A 12,337-nucleotide genomic window follows, 5' to 3' on the forward strand; every position below is an offset into this window, starting at 1 on the left:
TAGCAAGTGATGAATTGGCACAAAGCTGTTAATACATGTCGATTATGCTAACAAGAAATGTTAAGCGATACATGATATGATTTTATATGATGACACTAGAAAGTCGACTCAACAAAAACACAGTTAACAGTCTTGTGTCTGCTTCTGTACCACCTTTCTCTCGTACTCTCGAGAGTGGATTGAACACTAATACATCTCCAAACTCATACCATCATGGATCTCATAATCCGAGAGCGTAATGTGGTCCTTGTAGATCGTATACCTGACAAGAAGAAGAGTGTCATGAGTATGCGTCCAAGAAGGAAACGTATACGATGATGTGTTGGCACAGTCCTGTGGCAAGAGAGAGCATCGTAGTAGCAGATGCTCACCATTTCTTCAGCTGAATCTTCTTAAAATCTGTACCAGTTTGAGCGGCAATGAGTTTCTTCAGGTCGCCCACAGTGTCATCTGGGCTGCACTTGACTCGGACTGGTAGATTGCTCAGGCTCGAGCTAGGATTCGGATCATGGAATGTGTGGACTCACCTTTTCGGCCCAGCCGATCGTTTGCAATCACCTGTGGTTAAGTGAGTGTTTAAGATCATCTTCCAGAGCTGCAGGACAAACCTCGATCAAAGGCATGAGTGGTACTAGGATGAGGAGATGTCGGAGGTTCCGGCAAGTTATCACGTATTAAGTGTGACAGCCGACATTGCGTCACACGTGACTGACGCGTGACTGCGCGTAACAATGCCGCCGAACTTAAAGCTTCACATCTCTCCTTCATGGCCATCCCACCCCGGACGACGACGCCTGGCGTCTACAGGCAATATGGCCAGCAGCATCCAGTGCAGCGCGTCGGACCAAATGTCACAGATGATTATGAAAGTGCGTACCTAATACCTATTTGCACGTAAATTTCACTGATTTACTGTGTGTCTTCAGGGTGGTATACTGAGGCGACACCCAGCAATCGTATGGTCTTATCTATACGCTCCGGCATAAACTCGGAGATTGCATGGGCGCTGGATAGGTTATATCGATTATGTGCAAATGATCAATTCATCTTGAAAACCATTCCTGGTTTAACAGACGCACTGTTCGAATGGCCAGAATGGTACGCGACGGAGGGATACCTAGTGGCAGAGCAGTATCGACTATTTGCTATGCCCGATGCTGAAAACAGAAAGCGACGGCATGCCCTAGAATCCATATTTATCCTTCGCAATTCGGCCACGAATGAACCCAATGCATATGAACTAGCTAATCATCCCCGAACACTCCCATTACTATTCAACGCCCTCACCAACCTCGATCCAGACACGGATATGAATGCTGAATTTGTTCTCAACGCCATAGAACTTCTGCAGGCTATATCCCTGGGCGTTATCCTGCCAGATCCCGCTTCGAACAAGAAAGATCCCCTCCCCACTCTGCTGCAAATTGCAGGTCACTCATCGAATCGCTCCCTTATCATCTCATCTTTGACCCTTTTGGCTCAACTTTTTTCTAACATACAAAACACACGCCGCCTGGATTCAGACTCCCCAGCGCTCGCTGCCTCTATACGTTACTTGCCTTTATTTGTCGATCGAGCATTGGTAGAAGCTTCATTGAACTACCTATATGCCCATCTTTCGCACCCACCAATGGTAAAGGCTTTTTTGCATCATCCTCTCATGCCAAGCACTCTTCGCGTGCTTGTTAGCTTTATTCTATCCGAACAAGTAGAAGAGGCCGTAAACCTGGATATTAGTGCAGTCACTCGTGCCATCCCAGAAACAACGGTCGTGATCCCCGTCCATGACCTTACCAAAGAGGAGCTTGAGACCCTAGTTTCAATGCCTGAACCCCAGCGCTGCTATGAATGGTGAGTACACGTTACGCAGACTGTATAGGACATGATAAAGTCATTATTCGTAGGATGAAAATCATGTTCGTTGCAACACCAGATGGAGAGCTCACTCAAGTCGATTTTTGGACTCTCTACAAAGATGCCTTCACACCGGTTTCGGACCGCTATCCTGTCCTGGTCGCATCAGACGTGATAAAAAACGTTAATGTTGTTTTCCCTCAGGCTCAGGCGATGGTCCTTCCGGGACCGCCACAGCGCTTTGTCGTGCGTGGAGTGGACAGACGTAAAGATACAGAAGCTGCTCCTCGTTTTAAGTGCTTGTGGGAGCGCTCCCAGTGTTCTGCTCCGCCATTTGAGGCCCCCGGAGAGTTGTACGACCACCTCCTTCAACATTTAGAGTTTTCTGAGAACCCTGAGCCACCATGTCTCTGGGCCACATGTCCGTTGCCATCAACATCAAAACAGCAACTACGACCTCATCTCCTCACACATCTCTCATGTTCTCAACCGCCCGCAAAACATCCTTCTCAAGATGACACAATCACTGTCACCGCAGACGGAGAGTCGTATCCCTTCACAGACCCCACAAAGCGACGGCCCCCTCCTCCAAGACAAACAAACATATCCTACACCCGGCCCGTCGCCGATCCTCCTTCAGCTGCACTTACTGCGTTGCTTATCATCCGTATCCTCTTCCGCTCGTCATTCGTCGCCACCTCGGAGACTGCCCCCCGTGTGGATGGCGAGCACTTTGGGTTCCCTGGTGTTGTGGAAGATGACGAGGGCGACGATGTGGTGGAGGATATTGGGGGCGAGCTGGAGGGCGAGCGAAGGGGCCGACGGGCGTTTGTAGGCGTTAGGAGGCTGATGGAAGACGTAAGGATGAAAGATGAGACGTTAATGAGTTGGATGGTTGAGATGGTTTACGCGGCGTATGATGGGCTGTTTAGGTCGTAGTGTATGGCCGGGAACTTACCCTGTGATGCAAAAATAGGAGCGTCTATCATTAGCTGCGCATCACCTCCACTAGGACACTCAGAGTATTACCACCATCACTGTATATATTCGACGCGAGAGACCACAACTGTCCTTTCGCCATTGTATAAGTATTCATGAATGCACCACGAAGTTCTTGGACCATCAGCTCGAGATATGTGACTATCATCAATAAACTATTTCAGGCAAGTGTACTACTACTATGGTACGACCTGAAAGTCCTGACACGACACACAGGGTCTCAGTCCATCACAAATCTCTCCTGGACATGATGAACAGCGCTTCTGGCAAGAGCTGCTGTCACTAGAGCCCGACCGTATCTTTCTAACACGAAAACTATCTACACTTTCCAAGGACGAGTGCCTCACTTCACACAAGGTCTGTCATCCACATTGTCTAACATCCAACACTATGTTACTGACAGACCAATCCCCGCCAGTAGCTCGTGCTCCATGCCCTCTTTACTGTCTGCATCATATTTGCAGCCGACCGCAAGGGCAAAGAGACCCGCACCCACGCAATCGACACGCTCTCTATCATGCTACGCACTGTACTTGCCAAGAACCTAGCAGGCTGGGAGGTGATGGAAATATTCGCTAACAGGGTGAATGAGGCTGACAGGGTGTTCATGGTACGGCCTGTGTGAAGCCTTCATCTCCACTATAGATTCACTAGGGCGTATAGGAGTTTGTTGGGATGGTCGCAGACATACTTGGCGATGATGATGCTCCTGGTGCGTTCTGAGAACAATTGACACGGACCAGTTCGACTGAACCTGATTTAGAGGCTCTTCGACATCAGGTTCTCCAACTAGCTGTTGTCTTCACGTGTAGCATCAGCCAGTTAAGCCCGGGCGCATATTTCCTGCGCCGAGACCTCTTCCCTTGCATTTCTAAGGTATAGGTTACTGTCTCTTGCTTTTCCTTCCGTATCTAAGCGAATGATCCTTGTGATAGGTCATCACATCCCCAGATACTCAACGCTTTACTTTTGAAGCATCGCTCCTCCTCTCTATTCTGGCGAATTTCCACAAATCTGATGCAGCGAAGCTTAATCCATACCTCCAGCGTATCCGTGATACGCAAGACACGGAAGTCATGCGTAAGATTTGTTGGGCAGCTGGGTTTGCACTCGATGCTGCTGTCAAGTGCGCTTTTCTGGGCTGTCACAGAAGAATTTCTGCTGACTTGGTGGTAGGGCATACCAAGAAGTCTCAGACGATTCGATCCCCACATTTGCAAAGAGCGTCGGGGCCCTGTTCACCTCATTCCTACCCGATCGCGCATTGGTAACGCAGTCACTCGACATACCTCTAGAGTTTCTCAAGACTCAGTACGTGAAATTATCAAACTTCATGTCGCATTCCTCTTACTGAGCAAACAGGCCTATCGAAGCAACTGTTTCGCTTCTACCCGTTTTCGAGTTCCTTTTCTTTAATCCCCTTTTTGCACAGGTGCTAGTGGATGTGATGCATAAGCCATCCGACAGCAAACAGAGCGCGCTGGTACCTCCGCTATCACATAACATCCTCTCGTTGTCATCCTATGTGTTGACTCATGCCTCGTCTTCGGCGTCACCCCGCACATTGGCATATGCAAAGCTTGCACTAAACACACTTCTTGTGATGTCTGAGAACGCGCATATAATGTCGGCCTTTTGTAAGCCAGCCTCCTCAAAGGAGGCAATCAGGCTGTGTCGGCAGGTCATTGCTTGTACACGTCTAATTTTACAACTAATACTGAAATGAATGCAGAGACTTCCACTCCTTCCAGTGCCATCGCCTACGCGTGCACCAATCTGCGCGCTTCTGGATTGTTGTGTATTGTGGCTACGTCATAATCTGCATAAGCGGCTCGAGGTGTACGCGTTTACGTGCGTTTCGTTTATTTCCTTATATTCGCTAAGACTGATTGTTAACGGTGAGATAGTACGTGTATTTGGACATGCTATCGCGTCATATGGTATCTACAGAAGGAAAGATTGCGATTAGGCGAGGTGATTTTACCCGATTGCTTACTCTTAATGTCTGACACGGTATTCTTACTCAGAATACGATTGGCTTGAATTGTGGAAGGCTATTGTTGACTTACTCGGGTTCCTTTCCGGCAAGCTAGACAGTTTGGTGACCACCGGAGGTATCGAGCATCTAGTGCAGGAGGTATGAGAATTTCGATGGACATTTGAAGTGAACTTGACCGTATTTGACAGACTATCCGGCTACTTGACCTTGCTTTGCGCAAAGCAGACCTATTTCTGCCCACACCGACCGCCGTTCATGAGTTCATCGTAAGTCAAAAAATAAAAATAATTAAATGTCCCAAATCGATAGGAGTCTTTCAGTATGAAGTTGTTCGCTCCTCCGCGGTGATTAGGAAGCAAACGCAGCTTTTAGAATCGCTAGGACAACCCACGTCCGTAGATCGTGGGGCGTCACTGCGTTCTGACAGCGCATCCAAAGCACTGTCTCGTGTTCTTTCCACAGTTGCTTACTACGAGGGGAAGCTAACTTCTTCCGGTACACGTAGCGCCAAGGACGCATTTAGGACTGTTTCAAAAAACATCGAACAAAATGGCTTACACAGTGCGCACAATGGGGATGACACAGACCCACCGTACGCCTGCCCTGCATGATATTTCTCAACGAATGCTGACCCTAATGATTGATGAAAGGAAACACGCGGAGGATATCGTCAGTTTCATTCGTGTCGCCTGCGCAGATGGCCTTGCGTTGATGTCATGAGTGTAATGAATTTCATGCTGTGAAATAGAGATAGTCTAAAGAAAACTGGGGGCGGCGGGCGGGGTTCCGTTTCCGTTGTTACGGAAGACTATTACCTCGATGTGTTGTCCGAGCGTTTAGATAACCACGTGCAAAGGTTAAAAAGTTTTTTCGAGATACCATAAATGGGGTCGAATGGTCCCCGAGCCTCATCTGAAGGATTGAAATAGCGGGCGGGTATCAATGAATACTGCAAGTCGTTGGCCATCTACTAACACGTCATTTGGCTGCTAAAGAATCGATGGAATGCCTCTCACGAAAATTGTAAGCAGCTACTTCAATCGGGCATTTATCAGCGCTTTCCCAGAGGCCTATCGATAACAATGTTCAAACGCGTAATGATACTACTCGGTGAATGAAAATCTGGCTCGGTGAACAAGGTCAGTGTCGTGTCACCCATCCCTTTTCTTCCGCACTCACCCGTCCATCTCTTCCTCTCATACAACCATCATCTGGCCCATCATGGCCACCCTGCGTATCGCGACTCGTCTCAGGCAGTCTGCAGCTCGTTCCGTATATCAGTCCCTTTCAGTCCGCGGACTCGCGACTGCAAAGCCTCCGGCAAATCTTTTCGAGTCACTCGACACTTTTGCTGATAGGCATGTTGGACCAGACGATAATGAGACCGAGTTTATGCTCTCAAAGCTCGGCTTTGACTCTATGGAGTCTTTTCTAGATGCGACTGTACCCCAGAGCATTCGCATTGCTAGCTCCACCATCAGCAATGCCTCCATCCCAGCACTGAGCGAGACAGAGCTTTATGCAAATGCGAAAAGGCTAGGTTGCAAGAATGAGCAGTTCAAGAGCTTCATTGGCATGGGATACCACAACGCCGTCGTGCCCCCTGTGATTTTGCGGAATGTGTGTCATAGCTCTCAGCTACCAAGTATTGTGTTGATCGTGTCCATAGGTATTCGAGAACCCTGCATGGTACACCCCTTACACCCCGTACCAGCCTGAGATCTCACAGGGTTTGTTGTCATTTTTTTCCACCTGGTTTTTATTCTAATGGTGTCACCAGGCCGTCTCGAGTCATTGGTGAATTTCCAAACGATGATCATGTCGCTCACATCGATGCATGTCTCAAACGCATCCCTCCTCGATGAAGCAACTGCTGCCGCAGAAGCCATGGTCATGGCATACGTGCAGTCTAGCCAGAAGAAGAAGACGTTCTTCGTCGACAAGGCGGTCCTTCCCCAGACCATCTCTGTTCTCAAGACACGTGCCAAGGGTTTTGGCATAAATCTTGTCGTCGGTGACGCAGCTGACGCACTCAAACACGACGCGTTACGCGCTGATCTCGCCGGTGTCCTTGTCCAATACCCTGACGTGAATGGTCTCGTCACCGACTACAGTGATTTCACGAAGCAGGTGCATGAAGCAGGCGCACTTGTTATTGTCGCGACAGACCTTCTTGCGTTGACAGTTCTTCAACCCCCCGGTGAATGGGGTGCTGATATTGTTCTCGGAAACTCGGCGCGATTTGGGGTTCCTGCTGGTTATGGAGGTCCTCATGGTGCTTTCTTTGCCGTCACAGAGAAGCTTAAGCGGAAAATGCCTGGTCGTTTGATTGGCCGGAGCAAAGATACCATGGGTAACCCCGCATATAGGCTGGCATTGCAGAGTAGGTCCTCCCTGCTATCTTCTATTTCGTGCTCTCATCGACCAAACGCAGCTCGAGAGCAGCACATTCGCCGTGAAAAGGCCACTAGCAACATTTGCACCTCGCAAGCCCTTCTCGCCAACATGGCCGCTATGTACGCGATATACCATGGCCCCGTAGGACTCGAGCGCATCGCAAAGAAGGTGCATTCCCTCACCCAGATCCTCAAGTTTGCTGTCGAGCGCCTCGGATTCCGCGTAATCAACGCGTCCTCCTACTTCGACACGCTCACCATCGATGTCTCAAAGCACTGCGCGAATGCTGAAGTCATGCATGCCGCTGCTGCGTTACAGGGCCTTAACCTCCGAAGAGTGGACAAGAATACCGTTGGTGTTACTCTCGACGAGTCAGTAGGCCAAGAGGACCTCCTATCCCTCATACACGCCTTCCACATCGCAGCGTCGCAATCAGAACCCAATCTCGCCGACCTGCCCGCTCCGAGGGAACCCGCATTTCCTCGTCAGCTGGTGCGCGAGTCTAAGTTCCTCTCGCACCCTGTTTTCAACAAACACCACAGCGAGACTGAGATGCTCCGGTACATATTCCACCTTGCGAGCAAGGACCTCGGTCTTGTGCATGCAATGATCCCTCTTGGCAGCTGCACAATGAAGCTTAACAGCACGAGCAGCATGATCCCACTTACATGGCCCGAGTTTGGTGGTATCCATCCGTTTGCGCCACATGAACAGGTTGAAGGATACAGGAAGATAATCAAGGTTTGTAGTGTCGATTTGTGGCGGAGCAGAGACACTGATCATTATTCGTAGGAACTGGAAGACGACCTTTGCAAGATCACTGGTTTCAAAGCTTGCTCTGTGCAACCGAACTCGGGTGCTGCGGGTGAATACGCTGGGTTGACTGTCATCCGGGCATACCATGAATCCCGCGGGGAGGGACACCGTGACGTGTGCCTAATACCCCTTAGTGCTCACGGGACGAATCCTGCGGTATGCTTTGTGTTGTCCTCTGTCCAGTGATAAACTGATGGAGGTGATAGTCGGCTGTGATGGCGGGCTTGAAAGTTGTTCCGATCAAGACACACGGGGATGGGAATCTAGACCTGGAAGACTTGAAGGCAAAGGCCGAGAAACACAAAGATAACCTCGCGGTCTTCATGGTGAGTTTTGTTCATATTAATTGGGACTAGAACTCATTCCAGGGTAGATTACATACCCCTCGACGTTCGGTGTTTTTGAAGATGGCGTTACCGAGGTACGCATCCTTGTCTCCCATGCTAGTCTGGAGTACTCAATCATATTTCACAGGCCTGCAAGATCATTCATGACTGTGGTGGACAAGTCTACTTAGACGGTGCAAATCTCAACGCACAGGTTGGACTGACGAACCCTGCGGTTTGCGGAGGCGATGTTTGCCATCTCAACCTGCACAAGACCTTTGCTATGTGAGTGCACAACGACTTGCATTGATAAATGCTCATACGTCTTTCAGTCCTCACGGAGGTGGAGGACCTGGTGTTGGGCCCATCTGCGTTGCCGAACACCTCGCACCCTTCCTTCCCTCGCATCCCCTGGTCAAAACTGGTGGTAATGCCGCCATTGATGCCATCTCAGCTGCCCCCTTCGGCAGTGCCTCCATCCTCCTCATTTCATGGGCTTACATCAAGATGCTCGGCGGTAACGGCCTTTCGGAGTCCACCAACATCGCGCTCCTCAATGCCAACTACATGGCCCATCGACTTGCAGGATACTACAGCCTTCGATTCAAGAATAAGAATGGCCGAGTTGCTCACGAGCTACTCATCGACCTTGCTGAGTTTGATAAGGCTGCAGGGTTGAAGGTGACGGATTTCGCGAAACGGTTGCAGGTATGTGTTATTAGAATCGGGTGTCGTCGTTGCTGACTGACGCATTTAGGACTACGGCTTCCACCCTCCTACGTGCTCATGGCCTATCTCCACTTGTATGCTGATCGAGCCTACCGAGTCCGAAACGCTCGAAGAGATCGATAGATTCTGTGATGCTATGATTCAGATCCGAAAGGAAGCGGAAGATATCATCGCTGGCAAACAGCCCAAGGACAACAATCTGCTCAAGAACGCACCACATCCGCTTTCTCTCATGGTCTCGTCCGACAAGGAATGGAACCGGTCGGTGGTTTCTCAAGGTTGTATTTCGTAATATGGCTGACGTGCCCCTTCTAGTCCTTATACGCGCGAAGAGGCTGCATATCCTATGCCATGGCTCCGCGAGAAAAAGTTCTGGCCGACTGTTTCTCGTATAGACGATGGTGAGTTTTCTCGCAAGCAGTATCCAAGGCATTAGCTTATTTCCACCATCCAGCCTACGGCGACCTTAATCTTATTGTAAGCAAATAATTTTATAACTCTTCCAAGCTTACCATTCCTGTTTTCAGTGTGACTGTCCAACAGTTGAGGAACTCGCATCCTCGTAAACTAATCATATCATATTACGACCAAGTACTCTAGATTTTTTTTCCTCTTGACTGTTTTTCTACTCCACTAGAACGCACACACTTGTCACGCGTAATGCTCAACCACACGCTTTGTACACTTATACCATTATTATTGTATTTACCATCACGAATAGATTTACGATGATCATTTTGAGTCTACATCTGTCGCGCGTGCTCTGATGAAATATCCGTCCAGTTCGGTAGGTAACGTATGCCACAGCTGAGGGAGATACGATTTGATGCGGTCCATCACCTCATCCTGCTGGTTTGTCCGTGCAGCGAACGAAAGAAGTACCTTGACAGTATTAACATCAGGCGAAATGTTCGGCTGATCTTTCCCCATCTCCAAACACACGACCTTGAGCGCATCATCAAGCTTCCCAACACGGCACATGCACTCTATCCACGTATTCCACGTCCGCAAGTTGAACTTGAACCCGATCTTGGTCAACTTCAGGCACACCTGCGCAGCCATGGGCCAGGCGTTCGCAAACCCACATGCGTCAATTATAATGGCAACGCTCGCTTGATTGAAGCGTCCCGTGATAAAGAGCATTTCCCAAATGCGGTATGCCTCCGCGAACAGACCAACGCGCTGATAGGCGTCCATCAGCTGATTCCAAAGCACTGTATCAGGCGTGAAGGAAGGGTCGAGCGTGAGGTGATCGTGTGCCCTCCGCACAGCCGCTGCAAGGGCATCACACTCATCAGGCGGCAATTCCCCTGCAAGTAATGCGAGATGCCGGAGGAGGATAGTATACACGGGAGCTGCAATCTCAACCCCTGCCGTCCGCATGTCCTTCACTACTTCAAAATAGTGCCACACGGACGGTGATGTCTCGTATTCTCCAAAGGAGAGCTGGGTCAGGGTGTGAAGGATTGCTTGGTAGCCTTTGGCATCGAGAGGAGGCGAATTGGGACGTTTGCATATTTGTTTATAGCCCTTCAATGCGTCATCGAAGCTGGAAGCACATCGCATGACAACGATGGCCAGGGAAGAAACAGCCATCGGGCTGTCGAATTCAATGTTTCTAGCCTCCATGTCTTCGAGGAGGGAGAGCGCAATTGGAAAATACTTCTTGACGTCCTTGGCAGTGCCAAATGCGCGGAATAAGATGTTGTAGAGGTTGGCATCTGGGCCCGAGGAATGCCGGCGCCCTGGAGGTTGTAGTTCTTGTTTTGACTGGGTGATCGGAGCGGCCTCAGCAAGGTCTTTGTACAGTTCTAATGCTCGATCAATTGCAGCATCATCGGAAGTGGTGCAGAGGGCATTGACTAATGGGTGTACCAAGGGTGTACCGGGAGTGATCCCAGCGGACTTGGACTCATCATAGATCGACAGAGCACCTGTCAGGTCGCCGATACGCACAGCATTACTGATCAAGATAGCCCACTGAATTATGGATGCCTTCAGGTGCAGTTCGGCTTCCGCGTATCGAAGGTGGTCGAGGCGGTGTGTACGCCGGATGAGAAGTGTGAGGGTGTGCGGAGTGAATTTGAAACCATCTTTCTGTAATGACTTGCACAAAGTCACGGCTGCAGCGATCCCCTTGTTCTCAGCTTCTCTCTCTATTCTCTCTGTCCATTCAATCACGTTGGGATCTGTCGTCCTCGACCTCTTGCTAAAACGTTTCCAATAATCGTCCTTGATCTCCTGAGCTCGATCCGCAAGACCAAGCTTGACAAAACCATCGTAGAGAAATTTCGCGAAGTTCTCATCGTACGTCAACGAGGTATGTTCCATGATATCTAGAGCGTCGTAAAATTTCTTGATTGGAGCACCGGTGTCGAAGAGAGCATCGAATAGAATTTCAAATGTCTTGATGGTGGGACGACGTCCAGAACGATGCATCTTGGAGACGCTGTGCTGAAGTACCCCGACCAGGTCAGATTTAGCACACCACTCGAAGAACATATGCCATTGTAAAAGTGTAGGCGTTATGTTGTTCGGCTTTTGAGGCATGGTCATAAGCCAGTTGAAAATCTTTTGTGGATTGCCATTTGCGATAAGGCCACGGAGGATGACATTGTACACTGTCACCCCCACTTCGGCACCGCAAAGCATGGGCAAGTCGACGAGGATTTTCACCACCATATCCAAATCATGGTGCCTACCCGATTCAGCTAGTACTGATAGCACGTTGCGGATCTCCTCTTCTTTGAGGGGTGGGGCCATAGTTTTATCCTTCCCTTCCTCGCCTAATACGCGAAATAGACCGTAAAACTGCTGGTGTAGAGCGCCAACATTTGCTGTTGGGATACATCGCCGGATTTTGTCAACAATGGCACCGACATCTGGGACATAGGAAAGGGAGGGGTCGTGTTTGGAAGTCAAGAATCGTCTCTGGTCTCTCTTGACGCAAAAGGCGGGTGCTGCACGACGTAAAGTAGGTGACCTCGAGACGGAACGGGTGAAAGAACCTGCAGGATGTGCTGACCGGGCAACAATGCGGCTAAAGGACATTCATGCGCGCTCAGATACCTGCGCTAATAGTTTTACCTGTCAGATTGAATACGGACGATCAGTGTCTGATTCCAGATAATTTCAATGCAGCCGTACCAACTTAATACTAGTTGCAAACCGGGAGGCGGTAAAGTGTCGTGGGAAATATATTGGGAGACGTGGTCAA

At 49.6% G+C, this 12,337-nt stretch overlaps 5 protein-coding genes across 5 annotated transcripts; 3 read left to right on the forward strand and 2 right to left on the reverse strand.

Moving 5' to 3' along the window:
* Window positions 1-21: 21 nt before the first annotated feature.
* EDB93DRAFT_923669 (ubiquitin-like protein) lies at window positions 22-664 on the reverse strand. The gene is made up of 5 exons (XM_041457964.1): window positions 609-664; window positions 528-558; window positions 372-471; window positions 114-262; window positions 22-47 (listed from the first exon to the last, which is right to left on the reverse strand). The coding sequence occupies exons 1-4, from the start codon at window positions 621-623 to the stop codon at window positions 187-189; spliced, it is 222 nt and encodes a 73-aa protein (XP_041310974.1). The 5' UTR covers window positions 624-664; the 3' UTR covers window positions 22-47; window positions 114-186.
* A 93-nt stretch (window positions 665-757) lies between these two features.
* On the forward strand, window positions 758-2,884 carry EDB93DRAFT_1201284 (uncharacterized protein). Its single transcript, XM_041450946.1, has 3 exons — window positions 758-869; window positions 927-1,851; window positions 1,905-2,884. The coding sequence occupies exons 1-3, from the start codon at window positions 767-769 to the stop codon at window positions 2,791-2,793; spliced, it is 1,917 nt and encodes a 638-aa protein (XP_041310975.1). The 5' UTR covers window positions 758-766; the 3' UTR covers window positions 2,794-2,884.
* On the forward strand, window positions 2,885-5,731 carry EDB93DRAFT_1127654 (uncharacterized protein). Its single transcript, XM_041448803.1, has 14 exons — window positions 2,885-3,017; window positions 3,070-3,210; window positions 3,275-3,463; window positions 3,517-3,565; window positions 3,617-3,729; window positions 3,789-3,979; window positions 4,030-4,164; window positions 4,216-4,534; window positions 4,586-4,704; window positions 4,761-4,822; window positions 4,881-4,990; window positions 5,041-5,118; window positions 5,173-5,444; window positions 5,503-5,731. Exons 1-14 carry the CDS (start codon window positions 2,949-2,951, stop codon window positions 5,570-5,572), a joined length of 1,917 nt encoding a protein of 638 aa, XP_041310976.1. The 5' UTR covers window positions 2,885-2,948; the 3' UTR covers window positions 5,573-5,731.
* Window positions 5,732-5,969: 238 nt separating this feature from the next.
* EDB93DRAFT_1127660 (glycine cleavage system P-protein-domain-containing protein) lies at window positions 5,970-9,848 on the forward strand. The gene is made up of 13 exons (XM_041448804.1): window positions 5,970-6,472; window positions 6,522-6,582; window positions 6,633-7,235; window positions 7,287-7,990; window positions 8,042-8,221; window positions 8,272-8,391; window positions 8,439-8,486; window positions 8,540-8,676; window positions 8,724-9,099; window positions 9,149-9,381; window positions 9,436-9,521; window positions 9,575-9,597; window positions 9,648-9,848. The coding sequence occupies exons 1-13, from the start codon at window positions 6,074-6,076 to the stop codon at window positions 9,684-9,686; spliced, it is 3,009 nt and encodes a 1,002-aa protein (XP_041310977.1). The 5' UTR covers window positions 5,970-6,073; the 3' UTR covers window positions 9,687-9,848.
* Window positions 9,849-12,316, reverse strand: EDB93DRAFT_1127663 (uncharacterized protein). Its single transcript, XM_041448805.1, has 2 exons — window positions 12,268-12,316; window positions 9,849-12,207 (listed from the first exon to the last, which is right to left on the reverse strand). The coding sequence occupies exon 2, from the start codon at window positions 12,169-12,171 to the stop codon at window positions 9,853-9,855; it is 2,319 nt and encodes a 772-aa protein (XP_041310978.1). The 5' UTR covers window positions 12,172-12,207; window positions 12,268-12,316; the 3' UTR covers window positions 9,849-9,852.
* Between the last annotated feature and the right edge of the window lie 21 nt (window positions 12,317-12,337).

This window comes from Suillus bovinus (assembly GCF_016758785.1).
Source record: "Suillus bovinus strain UH-Sbo-P2 chromosome Unknown EDB93scaffold_9, whole genome shotgun sequence".
Lineage (NCBI taxonomy): Eukaryota > Fungi > Basidiomycota > Agaricomycetes > Boletales > Suillaceae > Suillus > Suillus bovinus.